Source organism: Rhinichthys klamathensis, unplaced genomic scaffold (genome assembly GCF_029890125.1).
Source record: "Rhinichthys klamathensis goyatoka isolate OS25496 unplaced genomic scaffold, OSU_Roscu_1.1 h1tg000665l_1, whole genome shotgun sequence".
NCBI classification, from domain to species: domain Eukaryota; kingdom Metazoa; phylum Chordata; class Actinopteri; order Cypriniformes; family Leuciscidae; genus Rhinichthys; species Rhinichthys klamathensis.
In genome coordinates, this window is record NW_026607104.1 from 674,110 (window position 1) to 698,403 (window position 24,294).

General features: G+C 39.1%; 1 protein-coding gene across 3 annotated transcripts; it reads left to right on the top strand.

Moving 5' to 3' along the window:
- The first annotated feature begins 20 nt into the window (after nt 1-20).
- pum3 (pumilio RNA-binding family member 3) lies at nt 21-23,873 on the top strand. 3 transcript variants are annotated; one of them, XM_056241693.1, is made up of 17 exons: nt 243-423; nt 566-745; nt 861-999; nt 1,605-1,680; nt 1,770-1,863; nt 1,959-2,025; nt 2,868-3,042; nt 3,163-3,266; nt 13,550-13,628; nt 13,707-13,805; nt 13,901-13,954; nt 17,497-17,577; nt 17,665-17,807; nt 17,943-18,165; nt 21,753-21,840; nt 22,865-22,955; nt 23,635-23,873. In XM_056241693.1, the coding sequence occupies exons 1-17, from the start codon at nt 354-356 to the stop codon at nt 23,759-23,761; spliced, it is 1,890 nt and encodes a 629-aa protein (XP_056097668.1). In that variant the 5' UTR covers nt 243-353; the 3' UTR covers nt 23,762-23,873. The 3 variants fall into 3 exon arrangements, with proteins under 3 accessions (XP_056097667.1, XP_056097666.1, XP_056097668.1); XM_056241692.1 differs by lacking the exons at nt 22,865-22,955; nt 23,635-23,873 and adding an exon at nt 21-39 and having other exon boundaries at nt 348-423; nt 21,753-21,912; XM_056241691.1 differs by lacking the exons at nt 22,865-22,955; nt 23,635-23,873 and adding an exon at nt 43-116 and having other exon boundaries at nt 348-423; nt 21,753-21,912.
- The last annotated feature ends 421 nt before the right edge of the window (nt 23,874-24,294 follow it).

Here is a 24,294-nt window from a genome sequence, read left to right on the forward strand (position 1 = left end):
GAAATCAGATGCCGTAAAGTGATTTGTCTGTACACATGGGTGAGTAGGAAAACGTGTCTCGTCGTTTTGTTAAAGAACAACGAAATTGGCTCTCAATTAGGACGAGAACTGTTCCAGTATGTAAATATATATGTAACATTTAGTAGACTACTTGCCTGTCATTATTTTTAGGTTATTGTATAAGCCACTACAGAAACTTAAATCGCCACTGTTTGATTCTTTACAGGGTGTCGTTCAGACACAGGAGATTCCCTGTTTTATCGTGATTAAAATTAATGCATTCCAGCTTCCAGGATAAAACACAATTGTAAAACCAGTAATCTGACAATTTAATCAACCGTGTCCAGTCCAGAATGGAGGCTAAACCGAGAAAGAAGTCATTCACACCCAGAGACGGAAAGAAAACATCATTCAAGCCGAAAGGTAACTTCTTTTACATTATTTATTTTTATATTATGCTGTGTTTTTTAAATATTTTTGCAGTGTTGTTGTAAAGAATTCAGAATACAGCTTATGCTCAGGCATATGCTTACAATGCATTAATATCAGTGTCTTCCTTCATTAGGTAAAACTGGAGGAAAACCACAAGGCAAACGGCCATTCAAACCTTACAACACAGACAAAGCAAAGAGTTTTAAAAAAACAGGGGCAGATGGAGGACCAAAGACATTCAAAGGAAAACCAACCGGTGGAAAGTTCGCCAAGAAGAGGAAATACCCTGGAGATGGAAGTAAACCGGAGGAAGGTACAAATGGCGAAATGTGTCCTGGATTGTCTTACCTGGGACCCGCTGTATTAGTGTGTTGTGAATTGATGTGATTTTTGGTGTAAATTAATCAATTGAATGATGTCTTTCAAAGGCTCTGAAGGGAAGAAACCCAAATGGGATGAGTTCAAACAGAAAAAGAAAGATTTGAAACAGAATCGTCAACAGAACGAGAGAAAGGACAGTTACCAGATTGTAAACCGAGCCAAACAAGTGTGGGAAATTGTAAGACGGTAAGTGCTTATGGTTATTACACGCAAGGATTTTGTTGGCAATGGGTTTTTCTTCAGTCATGGGCTTTTAATAAAATACATAATATAAAAATAAAAGCAACCTGTCATAAAACACATTTCAGTTGTCACACTCATTTTAATTGTCTACTAAAAATGTAGTGTCACAGTAGTGTCTTTTTCCACAGTCATTTCCATCTGATCTCAAATCAGTTCATTCTGTGGTGAATCAATGATTGTGTTTATCCTAATACATGCAATTAATGCAGGATAAAAATATTGTTCGCAAATAATATTTATCGTCTCAAGCATGCTTTGTTTGCACTGGGTATCTCCTGGGTAACTAAGTACACCAACTGTTGAAAACATATATGGACAAAATGTATGTAAATTGTTTTGACAGTATATTGAAATGGCCTGTGTATGGTTCCCTTTATATAGATTGTCTTTAGTAGTAAAGTATTATAATATGCATATTATTCCAAGAAACCTTTAATTTCAAGAATGTGACCTTCATAAAAACAAAAGAAGCTAATTTGAATAAATCTCAAAAACCTGTGAGAAAAGCTGAAGAAACACTCTTATCTGTGTGTTTTGTGGAAGTACAGGAAAGACTGTGACAAGCAAAAGAGGGAAAAACTGATGAAAGAACTACAGGATCTTGTGAAGGGAAAAATCAAAACCGTAAGTAAAGACTCTTCTTTGCGCTGAATTACAGTATTACAGTATTTTTCAAACTGTGAAACTTTCTTTTGTGGTTGTCTTGTTGCTAGATTGCGTTTGCTCATGATTCCACACGAGTGCTTCAGTGTTTTATTCAGTTCGGCAGTGACAACCAGAGGCAAGAGGTCTTTGAGGAACTCAAAGGTCGGTCTTCTCGTCAGTATAGTGATCTGCGTGTGTTTATGTGAAGTGATCGTCTCTCATCACCCTTCTCTACACTGATATCCTTCACTTTCTAGAGCACATTGTGGAGTTGAGTAAATCGAAATATGCCAGAAACATTGTGAAGAAGTTTCTAATGTATGGGTAAGTCACATCCATTCCTCATGAATCTCTTTAACGGTTGGTTTCAGTCAATTATAATGCAGTTACTTAAAAAAAAACATGATAACACTTTACTTGAAGGGGTGTGCATAAGACTGACATGACACCTTCATAATCATCACATGACACACGTCATGAATATAAAGGAGGTTTTATGCATGTTTATGACAACTGTCATTAAGTGTCATTTGCTCAATTATGACATTTTTAATGCAAATATGACATTGTTTGAGATGTCTTTGTTATGACACCTTGACATAAACCAATACATCATAACCTGTCAGTGTCTTTGTCATGACAACTTGACACAGTTATAATGGCCTCATGACAGCCAATGTCAAAACCAACCACATGACAGTTAAATGTGATGTTAACCCATAAAGCTAAGTGCTTTCTTAAGTTTGATAATTAATCTGCTATGTCATGTTTATGACATATTTATGACAATTTATGTTGTCTTGGTAATGTAAAATTGTCATGACAAAGACACTGACAGGTTATGATGTATTGGTTTATGTCAAGTTGTCATAACAAAGACATCTTAAACAATGTCATATTTGCATTAAAAATGTCATAATTGAGTGAATGACACTTGTTGTCATAAACCTGCATAAAACCTCCTTTATATTCATGACATGTGTCATGATTATGAAGGTGTCATGTCAGTCTTATGCACACCCCTTCAAGTAAAGTGTTACCAAAAACATTGTATGAATTGCATCCTTTGAGTGTTTGCTATGTTTGACTTCAGGCTCGGTTCAGAATGATGTTTTAATGATGCATTCATACTAGGATGGTTTGATAATGAGCTCTTTCTGGTGCAGGAGTAAGCAGCAGGTGGGGGAAGTGATGCTGGCTTTTAAGGGGAAGGTCAGACAGATGCTCAGGCACTCCGAGGCGTCTTCAGTGGTCGAGTACGCTTACAACGATAAGGCCATCGTCTCCCAGAGACTCATGCTCACTGAGGAACTCTACGGAAACGTATTCCAAGTCTGCAAGGTTCGTGTGCTCTCAGCTGCCGGATTAGATGCCTAGAAGCTTGATGTAAACCCAAAGATAAGTGTGTTTGTTGTGCATAAAATTGGTGATAACATTTGCTTTTGCTTTTTTTTATTGCAGTCCCCAATTTGTCCTACGTTAGAGAAGGTTTTGGAAGCAAACCCAGAGAAAATGGAGAGCATCATGGATGAAATGAAGCAGATCCTCACACCAATGGCACAGAAGTGAGTTATTCTTAAAGCTGACGTATGTGGGGGTGGGAATCGAGGGGCATCTCACGATTCGATTACGATGCATCTTTTGTGTGTGTGTGTGTGTGTGTGTGTGTGAGACTACTTGGTACTTTTAAAGCAAAGTATTTATAATGAGCCATAAAGAATTTCCTTCCAATATCTTTTATTAATAAAGGAAATGGAAGTGATTTGGCAAGTCAACTGTAATGTTACATTTGCCAGCATATGTCCCAACATTGCAAAGAACCAACAGGAAAAAAAAAAAAGTGTGCCTGTACTAGCAGCATACTTGCAGTCAATGAATACAAACTTCAGCAAATTCTGAATCTCTTAACATAAAATAATAGACTTCTAACCAACATCCTCCTGTTATGTGAGGATGAGCAATATAATCCTTCAGACAAAAATATAGAATTATGTACCACAACTCTCATACAAAAATAATGCTTGTGGACTTACGCATATTCTGAGTAATTAGTAACATACAAAGCTGCTCTTATACACAATAAATAATAAAGAGTCTAAGACTTTTGACTTGAAATTGTTGCTGTATGCCACAATCAAAAACAGCTCATACAAAAAAAGTAAATGAACATCTCCAGAGAGCACGGTCAAAATGTAACTGTGTGACTGGCCTTGCACTGATAAACACTGTGCCTGTGGAGGGCAGTGCCGTAACCCTACTTACAACTAGGGCTGGGTATCGTAACAAAATTACCGATACCGATACCTTGACTTCGATACCAGTTCCTGAACGATACTTTTTTCGATACCAATTTTAGGAAATCCGTTTTAACATTATTACATTACCTTATTTTTTTTCATTTTTTTTTTCAGTTTGTTGACTTTTTTACATTCATATTTTGAGTCTGTAAAAAAGCACCAATGCTAAAGTTGTCTATGTTTCCTAGTCACTTAACAATATGTATTCTTTACCTCAATGTAGGGGTGGGCGCTATACCGGTATGAACGTGAATACCGGTATTATGTTGTGCCATGATATGGATTTTGCGATACCGAGGATACCGTATTCATAAATTCAAATTTTGCAGTTATATTGTTTTGTTCAATTTGGTAGCCAACTCTTTACAACTGTTAACACTGACGATACAGAATCGAATACGCTGTTTAAGGAAGTGGCTGATTTGGCGCTTCATGCGTGAAGTTGCTGAGGCGATTAACCGCTGTCCTGTGACGCGTTCAATGAAGGACCGTAACGTAGAACACATCGCTAGTGCTAAGCGGCTGTTCATAAAGGATGCATCTTTTGCGGTGGAATGGGAAATAACAAGGTAATGAGACGCAAGTTTGACTTTTAACTGGAGCGCAGCATTTTTAGAATGCCGTTTCATTTGCGAGACGCGGGTGCAACACCAAAACAAGTTCGTCAAGCACAAAAAAACGTTAACGTTTTTTTGTGGCTTCTGTATGTTTGAGATGTCATGTTTTCATGAAGGTTGAAAGCTGCTATTATTATCTTTGTTTTTACAAAACATTTACTGCTAATAATATTATCCACGTGGAGACATTTCCCCGCAATGTAACGTTAGGCTATTGTTACGATCTACTCCCAGTCTAGGGTTGGGAGAGGGTAACAAACTTAAATAAATAGAAAAGAACGTAAACGTGGAGGGTTCCCTTCAGTCCTCTGCCCCAGAAATGTGAGCCAACACTTGATGCAAACGTAAAATGATTTATTGCATTTAAACAAAGAAAATGGAAGCTTTCAATCTTCAGGAGAAGGTCAGACCAAAACAACAAACAAAAGAGGAAGCTTACTATTTGAAGGAAAACTAAATGCCCTACACAGGTAAAAGAAAATAAATAAACAACATATGCTTCCCTCCACTCCCTGACTAACCAAAAACAAGGATTAATATATAAAAAGAAAAAGGTGGTGACTCAATCTCCCTACTGCTTTCCAAAACAAACAAAAAGTTGCTATACAATACCTTTTAGTTACCAAACAAAGTTATAAAGAAGAAAAAAAAAGAGATTGCTTGATCACACAAAGCACACCAAAAACAAGCTCAACTGTACCACACAGGGACAACACACCAGTTTCACACTTAGCAACACACAAGTCTGGTGCAGGGGAGAAGTGAACCTCCTCAAGAAGTGTTCACTCTGCTCTCTTATAGTGTAGCTCTGCAACTCTCCTTACGAGCCTCAGGTGTGGTTAATTGGCTGCAAGGCAATCAGAGTGAGGGAGAGACTGACAGGGCACAACAAACACAACAATTTAACAAAGTAAAATACACATCAAAAACACTTTTAATATAATACGTCTCCAGGACGTAACACCTCCACCACCAAGAATACAAACTAGAGTTTGTAGTCAAATATATACACCCTTACCACATTCTTATTTAAGAAAGGTACAAGGTTCAAAGAAAACTGTATTCCTTTAAACTCTAGAGAGAGCATCGGCCATAACATTTTCAGTGCCCTTCTTGTGTCGGATGTCCAGATCATATTCTTGGACAGTGAGAGACCACCGTAATAGTAGCTGGTTGGAACCTGACATACGGGAAAGGAAAACCAAAGGGTTATGATCAGTGTATACAACAATAGGCTTAGAGCTACCCCCCAAGTATACATCAAAATGTTGAAGAGCCAACAACAAGGATAGAGCTTCCTTTTCGATTACACTATAGTTTTGCTGAGTCTTGGAGAACTTTTTAGAAAAGTAAGAGACAGGATGTTCAATATGGCACTCATCCTCTTGAAGCAAAACTGCACCAGCTCCTTTAGCACTTGCATCCACCTGCAGACTGAAAGACATTTTGAAGTTTGGGGCTGACAGAACAGGAGCATGACAGAGGAGATCTTTGGCAGCATCAAAGGCAAGTTGACAGTCATTGCTCCATAAGAATCTTCGGTTTGTACTAAGGAGGTCTGTAAGAGGAGAGGCTATGGCAGAAAAATTGGGACAGAAACCTCGATAATACCCACTCATTCCGAGGAAGCGTCTCAACTCTCGTCTATTACAGGGTACAGGGAACTCAAGAATGGCTGCAATTTTAGCATCAACAGGTTTAACCATTCCCTGACCTACTTGTTTACCCAAGTAGGTAACAACTCCTTTTGCAAACTCACATTTGGCAAGATTTAGAGTCAAGGAAGCAGCAGTTAGGCGTTTGAACACTTTCTCGAGTGTTTTCACATGATCTGTCCAGTTATCCGAATACACCACAATATCATCCAGATATATCTCACAGTTAGTCACATCTGAGAGTACTTGATACATCATACGCTGGAACGTAGCGGGAGCGTTTCGCATTCCAAAAGCTAGAACCTGGTATTGTAGGAAGCGGTCAGGCGTGACAAACGCTGAAATCTCAGAAGCACGTTGGCTGAGGGGCACTTGCCAATAACCTTTTAACAGATCTAGTTTTGTGACAAAGTTTGCTAATCCAACTCTATCTACACAATCTTCCATCCTTGGAAGAGGGAAAGAGTCAGGTTTTGTTACTTTGTTGACCTTCCGATAATCAGTGCAAAAGCGAAAGGTGTTGTCAGGTTTTGGGACAAGTAAACAGGGGGAGCTCCAAGGGCTCTGGCTGGGGACGGCCAGCCCATAGCGCAACATATACTCAACCTCTGTCTGCATGATCTCACGTTTTCTAGGATTTGCCCTGTAAGGATGTTGTTTTATGGGGACAGAATCACCAACATCAATGTCATGAACACACACAGTAGTTCTACCCGGCACGTCACCGAACAAGGTAGGGAAGGCACGCAGTAATTCAATTAAACCACAAGATTGTTCATTAGTCAGATGAGAAAGAAAGTGTGGAAGATCTTTCATTATAGCAGAATTATTTAACCTGGTAGAGGAAATTGGTACATCTCTACACATTAAACCATCTTCCTCTAGTGAGTAATTCGCCAATACACCTACTGTGGCAACAGAGGACACCACTGGTTGAACCGCAGTTTGCTCTACTGTCAAGTCACAATTAGCCCTGTTCACATAGGGTTTAAGCCTGTTTACATGACAAACACGGCTTTTACATTTGCGGTCTGGGGTCGCAATCAGAAAGTTTGACTCATTTAACTTCCTTTCAACCAGGTATGGACCAGAGAACTTTGCATGTAAAATAGAACCAGGTGTGGGAAGTAGAACCATGACACGATCACCAGGACTAAAATCTCTTTTCACTGACTTTTTGTCAAAATAAGCCTTCATCTTAGACTGTGCTGTAGACAGATGAAGCTTTGCAAGAGTTTGGGCCTTGTGGAGTTTCTCACGAATAGAAGTGACATAGTCATCAACAGGCAAAGCTATGGAACTTGGATTCAGCAGCTGTTCACTTAACAGTTTTAGAGGGCCACGCACTGTGTGGCCAAACACCAGCTCAGCAGGGCTAAAACCAAGGGACTCCTGCACAGATTCTCTTACTGCAAACATCAGAAAAGGAAGACCCTCAACCCAGTCTTTCCCGGTTTCCACACAATATCGTCGTAGCATTGTTTTAAGGGTTTGGTGGAAGCGCTCAAGTGCACCTTGCGACTCAGGGTGATATGCCGTAGAAGTTTGATGGCATATTCCAAGGGTTTCTAATGCCTGTTTAAAAACCTTGGAAGTGAAGTTTGACCCTTGGTCACTTTGAACTACTTTTGGTAATCCAAAAGTAGTACAAAACTTGAGTAGTTCTTTTATCACTACCTTAGCTTTCAACGTGCGTAAAGGAACAGCCTCTGGAAAGCGAGTCGCAGCACACATAATGGTCAGAATGTATTGATGTCCTGACTTAGCTTTGGGCAACGGTCCAACACAGTCAACAATTAAGCGATCAAATGGGTCACTTACAACTGGAATAGGAAAGAGAGGTGCAGGAGGGATCTTCTGGTTGGGTTTTCCTGCGAGCTGACAAGTATGACACGACTTACAAAATCTGGACACTGCTGACTTAAGACCAGGCCAAAAGAAAAACCTAGTAATTCGATGGTAGGTTTTCGTAACACCGACATGTCCAGACAAAGCATTTTCATGGGCAAGTTTTAAGACTTGTTGCCGATAATCAACAGGCAAGACAATCTGCTGTACTGCCTGCCAGCCTAAATCTTCTTGCTGGGGTTTCCACCTACGCATTAACAATCCACGTTCCCAAAAGAAAGCTACACCCGAATTAGGCACATGTGAAGTACCATCTGCAGCCGCTATACACTTGGCTAGGGAAGGATCTGCTTTTTGTGCTGTAGCTAAGTATTCTCTTCCTGTCTTTGGAGGGGTCTCAGAGTTTAATCTTCTATGGATAGCTACGTCACGGTCAGGGTCTGGAGTAACAGACAAGACACACTCTACAGAGCCAGGCTCATTAATCAAAAATGAGTGTGAGATATCCACCACCTCCTCAAATTTCTTGGACTGGGCACGGGTAACTGCGCAGGCAGGAAAAACGGACGGGAAATTCTCGGCCAGATCAGATTTCTGTATTGCACTCGGTTTATATGACACAACTGGTCTAGGAAAAACTGTGCCACCCGCAAGGTCATTCCCTAGAATCAGATCAACACCCTCAACAGGCAACTGTGGACGCACTGCTAAACTGACCACACCACTGACAATGCTCGACCTTAGATACGCAGTATGAAGTGGCACATTCACACAGTGCATTTCAATTCCACGAATCAGCACGTCATTACCCGTAAAAGAGTCAGCAGAGAAAGGCAATATACTCTCGGAAATAAAGGATTGAGCTGCACCTGTGTCACGCAAAATTGTTACAGTTTTAAAACCAGAATCAGGAGATAGGGAAACTGTGCCTTCAAATAAGAAAGGATGATAACTCTCTCCACTAAGAGAGCTGTCATTACACATGGTGTGCACAAGTGCCACGTTTCGGGGTTTGGAAACCGCGCTCTTTTGTTTCCAAGCCTTACAATCCGCAATCAAATGGTTTGGATCAAGGCAAAAAAAACTAACTCGCCTATCATCACTGTTTGTAGGTTTACGCACAAATTTAGATGCAGAGTCACTTTTAAATGAATGTCCTGCACGCGGTACTGGTGAGCTTTCCAAATTCACAAATGGAGACCGGGCAGATGCGTGGGCTGAGAACACATTTCTGTGTGTCAGCACAAACTCATCTGCCAAGACCGCAGCACTAGCCAATGAGACCACTTTTTGTTCATTTAAGTGCATTACGATATTTGTCGGAAGACAATTTTTAAATTCCTCTAGCAAGATTAATTCCTGTAATTCCTCTAAGGATGTAACCTTGCTAGAAAAACACCACTTTTCAAAAAGAACTCTCTTTTCTCTTACAAACTCAACATACGTTTGTTTGACTGTTTTTGAATGAGCACGAAACTTCTGTCGGTAGGCCTCAGGGACCAGTTCGTACGCTCGCAGTACTGCAGCCTTGACAATATCATAGTCCAGAGAGCTTTCAATTGGCAGAGCCGAACAAACTTCTTGAGCTTTTCCGGTTAGACTACACTGGAGTAATAAAGCCCACATATCTTTTGGCCACCTCAATTTACTAGCGACGCGCTCAAATGCGACAAAGTACGAATCGACTTCGGTCTCTCTAAATGGAGGTACAAGCCTTATATACTTACTGACATCGAAATAGTCGCTAGGGGGTGCATGAGAAAAATCCTCTGTGACGGTACTACCACCAGTCGTTAAGGGTGATGCGACTGATGGGGGCCTAGTACGTGGAAGTGGTATTGGGTTTCTAGCCAGGCGCTGTGATTCTAGATCCAATCTACGGATTTGGACATCTCGGTCAGCCTGCCTCTCCACTACACGAAGCTTTATAACTTCTGCCTCACATTCCTGTTTTTTAATTTCAAGTTCCAACTCCTTTAACTTCAAAACCATGTTTGGATCCTGAGACACAGCCGACTCATAGTTGAGATTCTCCCTCTCTGCCTCCAATGATCTAACCTCAGTGCTCTCATCACTCTCTCTAGGCAAAATACCATCCTCTACTAATTTCTCATACAAGTTGTCCTTAAGTACTTGTTTAGTGACATCTTTTTTTACAGAAACATTAAAGAAATCAGCTATCAACACTAGATCCTTTTTCTTACAGCGATTAAACGCTTCAACAGTAGGAGAAAGAGTAAACTCAGTAAAATCAAAATCCATTATTCAAATGGCCACTACACTTTCCTCCGCACCTACAGTCAAAAACAGTCAAATGTCGAGAGAAGAGAGTACTTACCAGCAGCCAATTAACGGACGGACGAGCCCCCACTTGTTACGATCTACTCCCAGTCTAGGGTTGGGAGAGGGTAACAAACTTAAATAAATAGAAAAGAACGTAAACGTGGAGGGTTCCCTTCAGTCCTCTGCCCCAGAAATGTGAGCCAACACTTGATGCAAACGTAAAATGATTTATTGCATTTAAACAAAGAAAATGGAAGCTTTCAATCTTCAGGAGAAGGTCAGACCAAAACAACAAACAAAAGAGGAAGCTTACTATTTGAAGGAAAACTAAATGCCCTACACAGGTAAAAGAAAATAAATAAACAACATATGCTTCCCTCCACTCCCTGACTAACCAAAAACAAGGATTAATATATAAAAAGAAAAAGGTGGTGACTCAATCTCCCTACTGCTTTCCAAAACAAACAAAAAGTTGCTATACAATACCTTTTAGTTACCAAACAAAGTAATAAAGAAGAAAAAAAAAGAGATTGCTTGATCACACAAAGCACACCAAAAACAAGCTCAACTGTACCACACAGGGACAACACACCAGTTTCACACTTAGCAACACACAAGTCTGGTGCAGGGGAGAAGTGAACCTCCTCAAGAAGTGTTCACTCTGCTCTCTTATAGTGTAGCTCTGCAACTCTCCTTACGAGCCTCAGGTGTGGTTAATTGGCTGCAAGGCAATCAGAGTGAGGGAGAGACTGACAGGGCACAACAAACACAACAATTTAACAAAGTAAAATACACATCAAAAACACTTTTAATATAATACGTCTCCAGGACGTAACACTATGAATAACAGGACAGGACACACACATAAGCGCGCGCATACACACGACACACACATAAGCGCGCGCATACACACACACTGGTCCACTATCTTTGTGGGGACTCTCCATAGACGTAATGGGTTTTATACTTTACAAACTGTAGGCCTTTATTCTGTCTCCTTACACTAATGAATTCGTTTGTATGAAAATTTTCATTGTTTTTTTCTTGTATACTTTTAAGTTCTATTTATTTGGTGCTTTGTTCAATCTCAAACCGTTATTTTATTTTTATTATTAAGATGTCTGCATAAGAGTTAACTGTAATCTGTGCAAACATTAAACTTAAATTAAACGTCTCGCTTTGGTCTACACTGGAAGTGTTCTGCTCGCTCTGCTAAAGCTAAACTATAATTACTAAAGCTGAAACTAAATAAAATAAAAACTATATAGAAATGTGTTTGCAAAATAAAACTAAATAAAAACTAACAAAACCATTAATGAAACTAGCTAAAACTAAACTGAAATTTAAAGCAAAATTGAAAACGATATTAAAATAAAAACTAATTTAAAAAAGCAAAACTATAACAACAGATATTCCCGGAGACAGAGCACACCCGAAGACGGCTCTCACTCAGAAATCAATGAAGTCTTCATTTGCTGCCGGTTCTCATTATGACAAGACGAGCAAAAAGTGGAAAGACATAAGTGCATTCAGGCCTACCTCATGTTGCACGTTTGCACTTCTTGAGAGAAAAAATGGCAAAAAAAAAAAACATTTCAGGTCTATGTCCAATGAAATGCCTCACCTGTTTCTAGGTATCTACTGTTAAAATACATATTTTGCCTGTAATTTAACTAAGGTGTACTAAAATGTGATTCCAATTTTTTTCTCATATCGCGATATAATATCGATATCGTCAGGACAGTGAAAAATATCGTGATATGAATTTTTGCTCATATCGCCCACCCCTACCTCAATGAGCTCATTGTTTCTGCCTTAACTTAATGCATTGTTTAACAATGAAAATGAATTGAAATGCATTACACACAGTAATATAACCTCTGATAACAGATCACTCGAAACTGTGATTTAGACACATCCATTTTCTGTGAAGCTGCTTTGAAACGATATGTTTTGTGAAAAATGCTATACAAATAAATGTGAATTGAATTAAATATAGGCTAATGGGGTGCGGGATATATGCCTCGCGCTCAGCACACATGAAGCTTGCCGCAAAGCACTGGGGAAAGTAGCCTAATGATTATGGATGTGTCGGGAAAAAATAGCAAGGAGATATTTAAACTTTTTATTAATAAACAAGTGTTTACTGAGTGTGTTGGCTGCAAAGAATATGGCGATGTTGACTCGTCATTCCTTTATGAACACGCACGTGTGCCTATATGGATTACATAATCAAACTATTTATTTAGTTTAAAAGTAGACATTTTTTAACCGTCTAGGCCTTTTTGTCATGTCTGTGAGGCAAGTATCCTATACGCTGAGTTTCGGTTCATTTGTGACGCGCTCCAGATCTTGCAGTCGAAGACGGATAAACTTTCTACTCTCAAGTGTATTCTGTGCGCTTTTAAGTGCCTTATCAGAGTTGTCGTGTTGCCGGTCTTGGCAGCAATTATCTTGTCGAAAATATTGCATCGCGTGCTTCTGGCATGGAGTGTGGTACATAAGTAGGTACACTTTTGATCTTTTCCACATATTTTCTATCTATCTATCTGGGTTGGGACGGTTGGGCTGCTCACACACACACACACACACACACACACACACTACAGCCTCACGTGCGACGAGCCACGTCTCTCTGGGCAACTGCGTAAACTAACGTTAGTGTTTTTCCGCCACAGCCAATCATGCTGCATGCTTTTTGTTTCACTGACTTTGACTAGATTAACCCCTTAGGTATCGAAATTTGGAACCGAAAAACAAGACATGTTTCGATACTCGGTAGTATTGAGGCAATTCAGTCGGTACCTAAAAAGTATCAAACTCGATACCCAACCCTACGTACAACAGATCTGTTTACAGCATATTGATGTGCAAACTAAATAATACAGAAAGCAGCTCTCATACAAAAATACAAAATAGGCCACAATTTTCCATACGTTAGCTTTTAACGAAGAGCGTGCCGGTGGGATTTCGCGCTCGGCCATCATGCGTCTCTGTTGTGCGCACGCCACAGACTGTTGTCAATTTTATTACACAGTTTATTTATTACAGATATGTATCGTCATACTGCCCATTCCTACTGGCATGTGATGATAGAGTCTTGGTACTTTATTTCTGAGTGAATTAATGCGTTACGTTCCCTCTACAGGGAGGCCGTCATTAAACATTCATTGGTCCACAAAGTTTTCCTGGACTTCTTTGAGCACGCTCCCGCCAAGCAGAGAACGGTGAGTGTTGTGCCCTGTCGTACTGCTGATGTCACCGTCTGCTGCCTGTACTGATGTCTGTTGTGGGCTGTCCTTCAGGAGATGATCGAGTCCATCAGAGAAGCGGTCGTGTACATGGCACACACTCACGATGGAGCCAGAGTGACCATGCACTGTTTATGGCACGGCACACCTAAGGTTAGCACTCCTGTAGAGACTCCACATTACACTCTTCACGATTGCTGGTGTTTGCTTTTAGCCTGACATGGTTTTGTCTCTGCTCTTTCTTTCAGGACCGCAAAGTTATAGTAAAAACAATGAAATCATACATTACAAAGTTTGCAATGGTAAGCTGCCTTTCTAATCTGTTTGCAATCTCTGAATGGGTGAATCTCACAGAAAACATTATATTTCACCCTAAAATCCATATATATATATATATATACAGTCCTGGTCAGAATTATTGAGATACTTGGTAAATATGACCGAAGAAGCCTGTGAAAACACATCTGCAATTCTGCATGGTTAATCCTTTTGAGCTTTCATTCAAAAAATACACAAAAATCTACATTTTCATTGAAGTAAAACCAGTAAAAATGGGGGGGAAATCTAATTATGAAATTTATTTTCTCCAAAACACAATTAATGGCACCCTTTTATTACCTCTTGCAACCTCCTTTCCCAAGATAACAGCTCTAAGTTTTTTCCTATAATGCCTGATGAGTTTGGAGAACACCTGGGGTCTCATTTATAACCGTTGCGTATGCACAAAACAGGCCCTGAAAGAGGCGTACTCGACTTCCGACGCATACATTGTAATTTATAAAAACAAACTTGATGGGAAAATTTACGCACCTGCACACAAACTCTGACCTATGCGTAGGAACGTTTTGGAGATGGAGCAGTTCGGCGACACCGATGGTGAGCTGGAGTTAAATGTCTTTTTGGTCACTTTTAGACCTAAAATCAAAAAAAAATTATAGATAGCCTATACAGAAAGATAATAGCCTACAAATATAATTCCACTCACCAAGCCTATTACTTGAAGCCAATATCCGTCCCTTCTTAAATGTCTGCGCCAGCGAGCGCGTTGGGCCGTTTAGTAAAACTGACGCAAAACCGTAAATCTTCAGTAGGCTATGAGTCCTAATCATAAATACAGTGGATGTTCACAATAACAGTTTAAATAAATAAAATAATGATTTAAACTGTTTTACTTCTGATATAAACATTTAGATTAAATATGCCATTCTCATTAATGGAGTTAAACACTTAAACTACATGAAATCATTACTGAGAAGTTACAACATTTTTTTATATTCAATAAATAGAAATATTTGTTGTGGATGCAATGCTTTTGAACACTTTCCCTCTGGCATGCTGTGTTTTAATGTTTTAACTACAGAGATTAATTGCTTATCATGATAATAGCAGATTGTCTGAGAAAATAGTTTTGTGCAAATAATGCACAACCATGTCTATCTGTTTCCATTAAAATTATAAATAAATTATAAATACTATTTGGCCAGTGGAAAAGTGTATTTTACACTATTTGATTTATTTATTCAAAAACAAGGCAAGGATATAGGCTACAAAAAATATATCTATATATATTTATTAGGGCTGTTGGAACGAATTCCGAAATTCGAATATAATTCGAATATTAAAAAAATCAATACTATTCGAATGCTGAAGTTACTATTCGAATATTGTTTTTTTTATGTATATTTAATTTTTTGTATATATATATAAACAGGAAAGAGGCCGCACTATGCATAAATTGTTTTATTTGCACAAACGCGTTTCAAGAAGGCACGCGCCGAAACGCGTTTGTGCAAATAAAACAATTTATGCATAGTGCGGCCTCTTTCCTTTTTAACGTTATATATTCTAATCATCAGGCCAGCATTCTTAAAGTTTAAGTTTAATCATTGAGTGAAGCCTGCTCCTATTCCCATTCATTAATTTTTTTTATATGGAATCTTGCCTTTCTCGCCACCTTGACTTACACACATGTGAAAATGAAATGCTTTTGTTTCGTCTGATGAACAATAACGTTTTTGAATCGTAACACAATTGTGCACGTTATCCACGCTGTATCATCATAACAATACTGTCAAAAATGGTAAATGTTTAACAACGTAAAAAAGCGCCCGTGAAGCGCAAATATCTCGGTGAAAACTCAACGGATTCGGCGAGCACCAAACTCGTTGGAACCGTCTAGTCGAACTGAAAAGAACGATATAAGTTTCAGAATTTTTGGTGGTGTTTTAGCGGAGATATTAGCCGAAAACCATCGGTAGCGCTTCAAACATATTCAGCACGAATAAAACGTTTATTGTAATGTTAGATATCCCTCTAGTGGACAGAACGTGTAACAACAACCACATGCTATAGTGGCATTGGCGATCCATAAGCCTGAGTAATGTCGTAAATATTAATAATAGGATGAATTTGAGCATTTAATATTCGAATATTATTTGAATATTAAATAAAATAAGGAATGGAATTCGAATAGTATTATAGAGGAAGATTGACAGCCCTAATATTAATGTAATGTGACATATTTTCCTAACGTCTTGTACCTTTAAACATGGTATCACATGGATGAATAATCATATGCAAATGATATGCAGATGATGATATGCATATTAAAACTAGGCGTTGTAAGCTCCATATATGGTTATTTTGGGGTGGAGACGCATGTGCGCACAATCTTCCGCTGACTGGGATTTATAAAGTGAATTCTGCGCAGGTTCTGGCGTACGAACGGTTTTATAAGTCTGAATATTTTTTTGCGCACGCCATTTTTGGCTTTCGGGCGCACGTACACTTTTAGTAAGGATCTTACGCACAGTTTTATAAATGAGACACCTGACGAGATCAGAGATCATTCCTCCATACAGAATCTCTCCAGATTCCCAGATCCATGTTGGTGCTTCTCCTCTTCAGTTCAGCCCACTCACTTCCTATAGGGTTCAGCTCAGGGACTGGGATAGTCACGGCAGAAGCTTCATTTTGTGCTCTGTGACACATTTTTTAGTTGATTTTGATGTTTGTTTTGGATCGTTGTCCTGATAGAAGACCCAACCACAGTCTATTATAAGATTTCTAGCAGAGGCCGTCGGGTTTTTTTATCTGTTGGTATTTGCTAGAATCCATGATACCATGCATCTGAACAAGAAGTCCAGGACCTCCAGCAATAAAAATAGGCCCCCAACATTAAAGATCCAGCAGTGTATTTAACCGAGGACATGGGCTGCACATCAGAACTATTTTCTTTGTTTTACTCATTGTGATGGATGATTAAGGGGATTTGGCCTTCGTGTTTCCTCACATTTACACTCCTGTTCAAGAAGTCATGGCTGAATTGGATCATGTCATGTTCCTAGTCACCCTGGTGTGCTAAAAAATGTAAATATGTATCTTATATTATGAATTTCTGGGGTGCCAAATTAAGTGTGGCCAATGTGTATTAGAGAAAAAAAAATCATAATGTGATCTCCCCCTCACTATCATTTGTTTTACTTCAATGAAAGGTTAGATTTTTGTGATTTGTTTTAAATCAAATATTAAAAGGATTAACCATGCAGATTTGTTTTCATACACATTTATATAATAGTGAGAGTGTGTGCGCATTTGTGTATTTTTAAATTTGTGGAATTTATTTCAGCTCCAAAAAAACGAGGGAAATAGTTTACCCAAAATAGTGTTAAGACAAAATTGGCGTTGTTTTCTTTAAGAAAATGTTCATTTCTGTTTTCATTTGATTTTTGTGGGGACACATTATTAACAAACCTCAAATAATTTGTTATTTTAATAATTTTTATTTGTTATTTATACCATTAAATGTTTCACGGAAGTAAAAATGAGTTTTCTTTATTTTCAGGGTGAATATGCTCATCTGGTCTTATTGGCTGCATTCGATTGCATTGACGACACCAAGTTGGTTAAACAAATTATCATCTCAGTAAGTGCTCTTTAGTTAGATATTTTTTTTCTCTCCAATATTTGGATGATTTGATATTTCTTACATCATGTCTTATTTTGCTCTCAGGAAATGGTTAGTTCCTTATCTGACATAATCAGCAATAAACATGGTAAAAAAGTGCTGCTTTACTTCCTGAGCCCAAGAGACCCCGCACACCTCTTACCCGAGATCATTCAGGTGCTTGAGAAAGGTGACGGCAATGCACACAGGTATGGCGAATGACAAAATGTCCACTTTTCTATGAATGTGCATGCCATTTGGATCAACCCTGTCCTATGGACAATAAAGATGGATGAAGAAACGCTCCAGTCAAACGCTGAAGCCTGTTGTGTTTGGTCCTCCAGTAAGAAGGATGTAGCGATCAGGAGGAAGGAGCTGCTGGAGGCCGTGTCCCCGCCTCTGCTGGAGCACCTGTGTGAGAACGCTCAGGCTATGGTGATGGATAAAGCCAGCTGTGTGGCTGTGAGTGACATCCTGGGGGCCGCCATTGGAGATCTCCGGCCGGCCATGGAGGCGGTGGCGGCTCTGGCGGCCGGGCCGCTCGTACCCGGTGGAGAAGATGGCCAGGTAACTCATCTACACGTTTCAGCCTCAGATATTTGCAGTGCTGTCAGTAATATCAAGCAAATGCTCAATTATTGGCATTGAAGTTTATTGAGATTTCTTTGCAAAGGGATTTTTTTTATAATGACTGATTCAAAGTCATGTCTTGAAGCATTGGAATCTTTAAAAACTGTTCACCCAACAACTCTGAAGATTTTAATCATGTTGTCATCTCTCGAATGAAAGAATTTTAATATTATTTTCTGCTGGGCCATTCGGGAATCTCTGGTAATGAGCAAGCAGACAGTGCTGTTAAAGAAGCATTATCTACAGAACCAGTTAAATGCTCTATACCTTTCACAGATCTGAGACCAACATTAAATACTAGGGGTGTGACGAGATCTCGTGCCACGAGATCTCGCGAGACTAAATATGACGAGATTTCTCGTCGAGTGAAAAAGCTGTCTCGCGATATCCCCATTAATATTCCACCGCTACACTCACATTCGCCTAAACTATCGTTTTGTTGTTTTTATAAAAAAATAAAAACCATTATAAACTAATGCAAAAGTCTGCTCTGCTCATCCAGCGCGAGTTGCCGTTACAATCAGTGCAGCACGAATCACAGTTCACTGATCGCGTGACGATGGCGGAGGATTCGTTGCGCAACAGACTAAACGTCTGGTAAATGTCTTATCATTTAGAATGCGCGCTCAGCACCGCTGCTCCCTATACGCGCGGTCACGAATTTGTAAGTGAAAGTAAAACACAAGCTCCCTGATGTGCATTGCGCACAAATTAGGCTGCATACATAAAATAATCCGTCTCCCAATACCCATCTCTGGACTGTTTATTTGCGGCTCTGGTCTCTGTTGGCACTGCGAATATTGAGAGAGCACTGTAACGTACAAAGGACAACAGACAAGGGAGGCTCCGTTTCTGAACTTATAATCGGAACGCAAGAACAACTGTAGAGACAAACAGCCTCGTTTCTCTCGGCCTTTTCCGAACTCACCGCATTAACCCTATAACTGCCGGTGCAAAATAAAACCGCAATTTCACAACAATTATAAAGAGTCTGTGTGCTAACTTTGATTATGGTTGCACTCGCACTTATTGTTTGCACTTAATAAGACTAAGAGAAAACAGTTATTTATTTTTGTTATTTATACGGTTTTTATTTCTCTGTTAAATGTGTGTTAAAAGGAGTTCAGTTAGGAGGTCACACACAGCCTCAATCAGAAGTTCTGAAAGCTCTTAAATGTACAGTAAGGTCTGAAGAGACTAATGTGAAATTATACAGGAGAAAAGCCAGTCAATAAAAACCTTTTACAGTGCTTGAATATTGTTTTCTTTCAATGCATTTGATAATTCATACTCATAAAGTAGACCTGAAATGACATGCATTAGAAGATTATTAGTTAAAACATTGAAAAATGCACCTGCATACTATTTTTCCAGCCATGAATTTTGTCATTGAGGATTTCTGAAAAATTGTGCAAAAATCTCGTCTCGTTCTCGTGAACCCAATCTCGTGTCTAGTCTCGTCTCGTGAGATAAGCGTCTCGTCACACCCCTATTAAATACAACAAAAAACAATGGCAGTTTTTTGGGATCAGTGCTTGAACAACATAGCCTGGTCCTACCAGACTCTCGTACACGTTTCATTTGTACAGAGTCTGGCCACTCTCTAGGGGTGTGCCATATCATACCGTCCACGATAATACCGGTATAAATATTTACATGATAAAAGTGTCATATCGCGATATCAATGATATAGCGACGCAATGACGTATGGCGCATTTAGCCTACGTTTCTTAGCGCGCACAACAACACCTGTCTGAGAGTAAGAGCAGCCTGTCAGCCTCCGATGACGATTTAGCAATTTCACAAACAGCTTGAGTGTTCCGCGGTGCTGCCGACGCGCGTCTTCTCTCTCGCGTCTCTCAAAATGTGTTGCACAAGGCAAGCGTCAAGCGCTGCAGGTGGCGATACTACACTCTCGCGTTTAGGAGTCGGGGCATGATGACTGAATTGTCACAATCGGGCCATCAGTACATCGTAACTAAAGTTTATAATTTTCATGTCTTCTCAGTTTAAACATTCACGCGATTTTAAACTATCCAGTAGGCTATGCTACTCGCGCGCTCTCTGAGAGATAGTTGCACTGGGTGCATACATAGGCTACAGCTCACATGTAACAAAAGTTATTTTTCACGGTTTATATTACTTTAATGGGGGGAAAACGCAAAATTGTGTACAAATTCCGGTCTTGGTAAGTATGCTCGTAAACACAGTCGGTTATGTATAAAACGCATGTGACAGTGTGACAGACAGTCTAATGAAAACGGCAATGGATCCGTGCACTAGCTCTAAAAGTGACAGCAGCCACAGGCTATGACGTCAAAACAACAAAAGATAGCTTTAATTGTAAGGAATGAGAATGAATAGCCTATGTATTTAATTTAGTCAGGAATCAGAACTAAAAGACTGTGTTATTTTACATTTGATCTGTAGTATTTCTGAATACTAGTGTTAGACCTACCCTAAAACGTTTTTCTTTATTTGTATCTTTATTATTTTGTATACATTTTTGCTACTTTTTTCAATTTAATTCAAAGCATCAAGCTTCCTTGTGTTGTGTAAACTATTAACAACAAAATTACCCCATTGTAAAAACGCAATGAGTGAGCAAACATTTAGGTGAGCTAAACGTAAAAAAAAAACAATCTATATCGTCATTAATATCATTATCGCAAATATTCTTGAAATATCGTGATATAATTTTAAGGCTATATCGCCCACCCCTACCACTCTCCATTGACAAGCGTTAACTTCCTGGATGGCGGGTACTCTGTTGAAGTTTAAAACTATTAAATCTGCCCAGAATCACTCTGGATCTGCCATAACCAATCGCTAACGTTTGGTCGTGACGTATGTCTAGAACTCAAACTAGCGCACCTCAACGTCACCGTTCTGAGACTCTGAGCCACCGTGACTCCTACTGTTCGCTGATTGGACCGGTAAAAAACCCCCCAAAAAACAGACGTAGTACTTAAGGAAAATGAAAATTGAGTGGAAGTACGTAGGAGGGCGGAGCCAGGCTATAAACAACATACTACATGAAATAAATCTTAGTTGGAAAAAAAATATATAGATTCGATTTAAATAATTGCTGGGATCAAGTCAATTACACACCATGCCGGATAGGATCCTCAAGACTCGCATATAAAGTTTTACTATCAGGAGAAAATTCACCAAAGTGTTCATCTTAGAGTCCACTGTCCATAAAACATATTTTGCTGGACTGTAATACTTCTACCCCTTTGAGAAAATTGTTTTATCCTATTGATAATTTTGAAAAGGTTTGTAACCTAGTAAATCCGGACTTAGTCTTAAACATCTTTAGTTTTATTTGTTTAATAACTATACCTGGCTCTCGCCATGAACATATGGAGTGCACTGGAGTTTTATGGAGAAAATACTAAGCAATGGTGTTGACTTATGAATTTGTACATTGTTTGTCTTAAAGCATATTAAAAACACCACATAGACATATAAACATCATTAAAAGCTTTAAGGTAATGGTTTGATATGTGTGTTTCCTGAAGCTGCATATGGCAGAACACCCCGCTGGTCACCTGGTGTTGAAATGGTTGATCGAGCAGGATGCCAAGATGAAGGAGGCAGCGAGAGAGGGCAAGTACAAAATGTCAAACCCTGACACACTCACTTTGGGCTAAAAAGCTTGCTGGGAATTTTCATGATACTTTAGGGCAGGGGTTCTCAAAGTTTTGATAGGTGAGGGCCAATTTAGGAACCCAACATTGAACTGAGGGCCGCCAAAGTGGCGGGGGAGAAAACGAAGAAAAAAAAACTGAAAAGAAAATCCCATTTGAAATTATTTTAATGACCAGGTTGCATCTCTACAGTTTGCACTAGTTGCAATAAACACATTTTAATTCATAACTGAGGCTAAACCTGGCAAAACTTGTGAAAATTTTGGGGGGGAGAGAAAGAAACTTTTAAAATAGAAGCTTACCAAACAAGACATCATCATCATTCATTTCTATCATTGCTTGTCAGTCGCGTTTCCATTATTGCAGATTTGCATATTATTATCTATCTTTTTTAACCCGTAACTGAAAAACAAAAAATGAACGGTTGTTGTCTTTTTAAAACGCAAAGTTGAAATTTTTTTTAATTTGAACTGGCTTCACCAACTGCTGCGCAAAAAAAGTAAATATCGACAGACTTTTTCAGATTTTTGTTTAAATGACTTTCTGCCCCTTTATTAAACATTTTAAATATTCACAAATTAATATGGAAAACATGTCGATTTTACTGGTTTTCTAAGGCCAAATTAGAACCTGGAATTTATATTTTTCCCGCAGTGATGAATGAGAAGAGCCATATAGCCTGTACGTGTCTGATCAAGCCTGATTTATAGGTGAGTTATAGGCTAATGATAATAAATGCGTCTGAAAAAACAGCGAGGCATTTTAATTGTTTATTAATAAACTATTGTTTTCTAAGTGTCGGCTAAAAACATTGGCCGCCATTGGCCCGCGGGCCGCACTTTGAGAACCTATGCTTTAGGGTTTCCTTTTCTATTTTAAAAAGTCACTTTGGTCGGTGTAAGCCTACTAATAAAAACAAAGTGAGCAGCTTTACACGAAAACACAAGTTTTACTGTCCTCTCCTGCCTTATTTTGGTCCACAGAGCGCTTTTCCAGGATTCTTCTGGAGAAGGTGGAGTTGGAGGACCTCAAGACGTGGGCTTCAGTCAACCGTGGTGCCATTGTTCTTTGTTGGTAAGTTTATGGCTGGCACAACTGAACAGATCTAGAAATAACAGAATGCACTCCTTTTTGTGTACTTGCTTTCGAATTGGTGGGCGTAAAGAATAGCACAGCAGCCCTTGTTGTTCGAGCGCTGAATAAACCCCCAGAAGAACATGCCTGTACATTCATTCATGTTTAAAGCCTCAAAGTGCTTATCTTATGACATCACAAGCTCACCATCGCAGCAAATTTGCTGCTTTTCCATCATACTGTCGATTATTAGCTGGAGGAATTGCCCACAGTGAGCTTTGGGTTAAGCACATCTTCCACAGTCCTGCTTCATTATGCCATGCTGTTGTCTGTATGCTAATAAAGGGCTAAACTGTGGCTCCCAGCTGCAAACCCTTGAGTTACACACCGCAAAGGATTATGGGGTTTTTCCACTCCCCGTCTCAGCCTCAGTCTTTGTGCATGACCTCTTATAATCTCCCTAAGACTTTAAGCAGCGAGAGATTTGTTTCTTTATATTCTCAGCCTAGACTGTTTGTTTATTCTGATGTCACTTCTTTTTTCCTCCAATCAAATGTCACAAATGTGAAGCCCACGCTGCATACAGAGAAGCACTTAATCTATGCATGGATCTTTGCATTGGTGGGTTGCATTTGATTCAAGTTTCCGCTGCTTTATTTGGTTTTGTTTGTTTCCACAGCCTTCTTCACAGCGCAGATGAAAGTGTTGCTGAAGAAGTGAGAGCCATGCTGAAATCCATCCTTCCTAAACTACAGAAGATCCAGAACTGTAAAGGAGTTGAGGTTCTGCTGGAAAAACTGGCCTAAAAGAGGTTGATGTCCCAAATCAATGTTATTTAGTGTTTTCTTTCTTCTGGATTTTTAATTGTGAATTTATATGCAGATGTATGTAAATACAAAATACACAAGAATACCCGGACCTGTTTTTGAGTTATTTATTTATTTGTTTTTCATTATTCTTTTTAATGTCTAATCTTGTGAAACAAATCAAGGACATGTCCAAGTCATATTTTGTGTGCCCCCATATTTATAAAAAAATGTTTTAAGTTAATTGTAGTAATTGTAGTAAATTGATAATATACTGTTTAAAAAAAACCTGATTCTGCCAAGACGAGGGGATTATTTAACTTTCCAATTTCAGGAGGAAATGTTTAATTGGCATGAAAATCACAATGTTCATATAAAAGTGCTTTTATTTTGTGCCAAGTAAAATTCCTTCTTTTATTTTTTTGGGGGGGTGAAATATGACTCAGAGATTTCTGTGTGAGATTAATTTGTTATATATTTATATAAAAACATCTGTATGAATATATATAGGTAGGTAGCTTTAAGGATGGAGA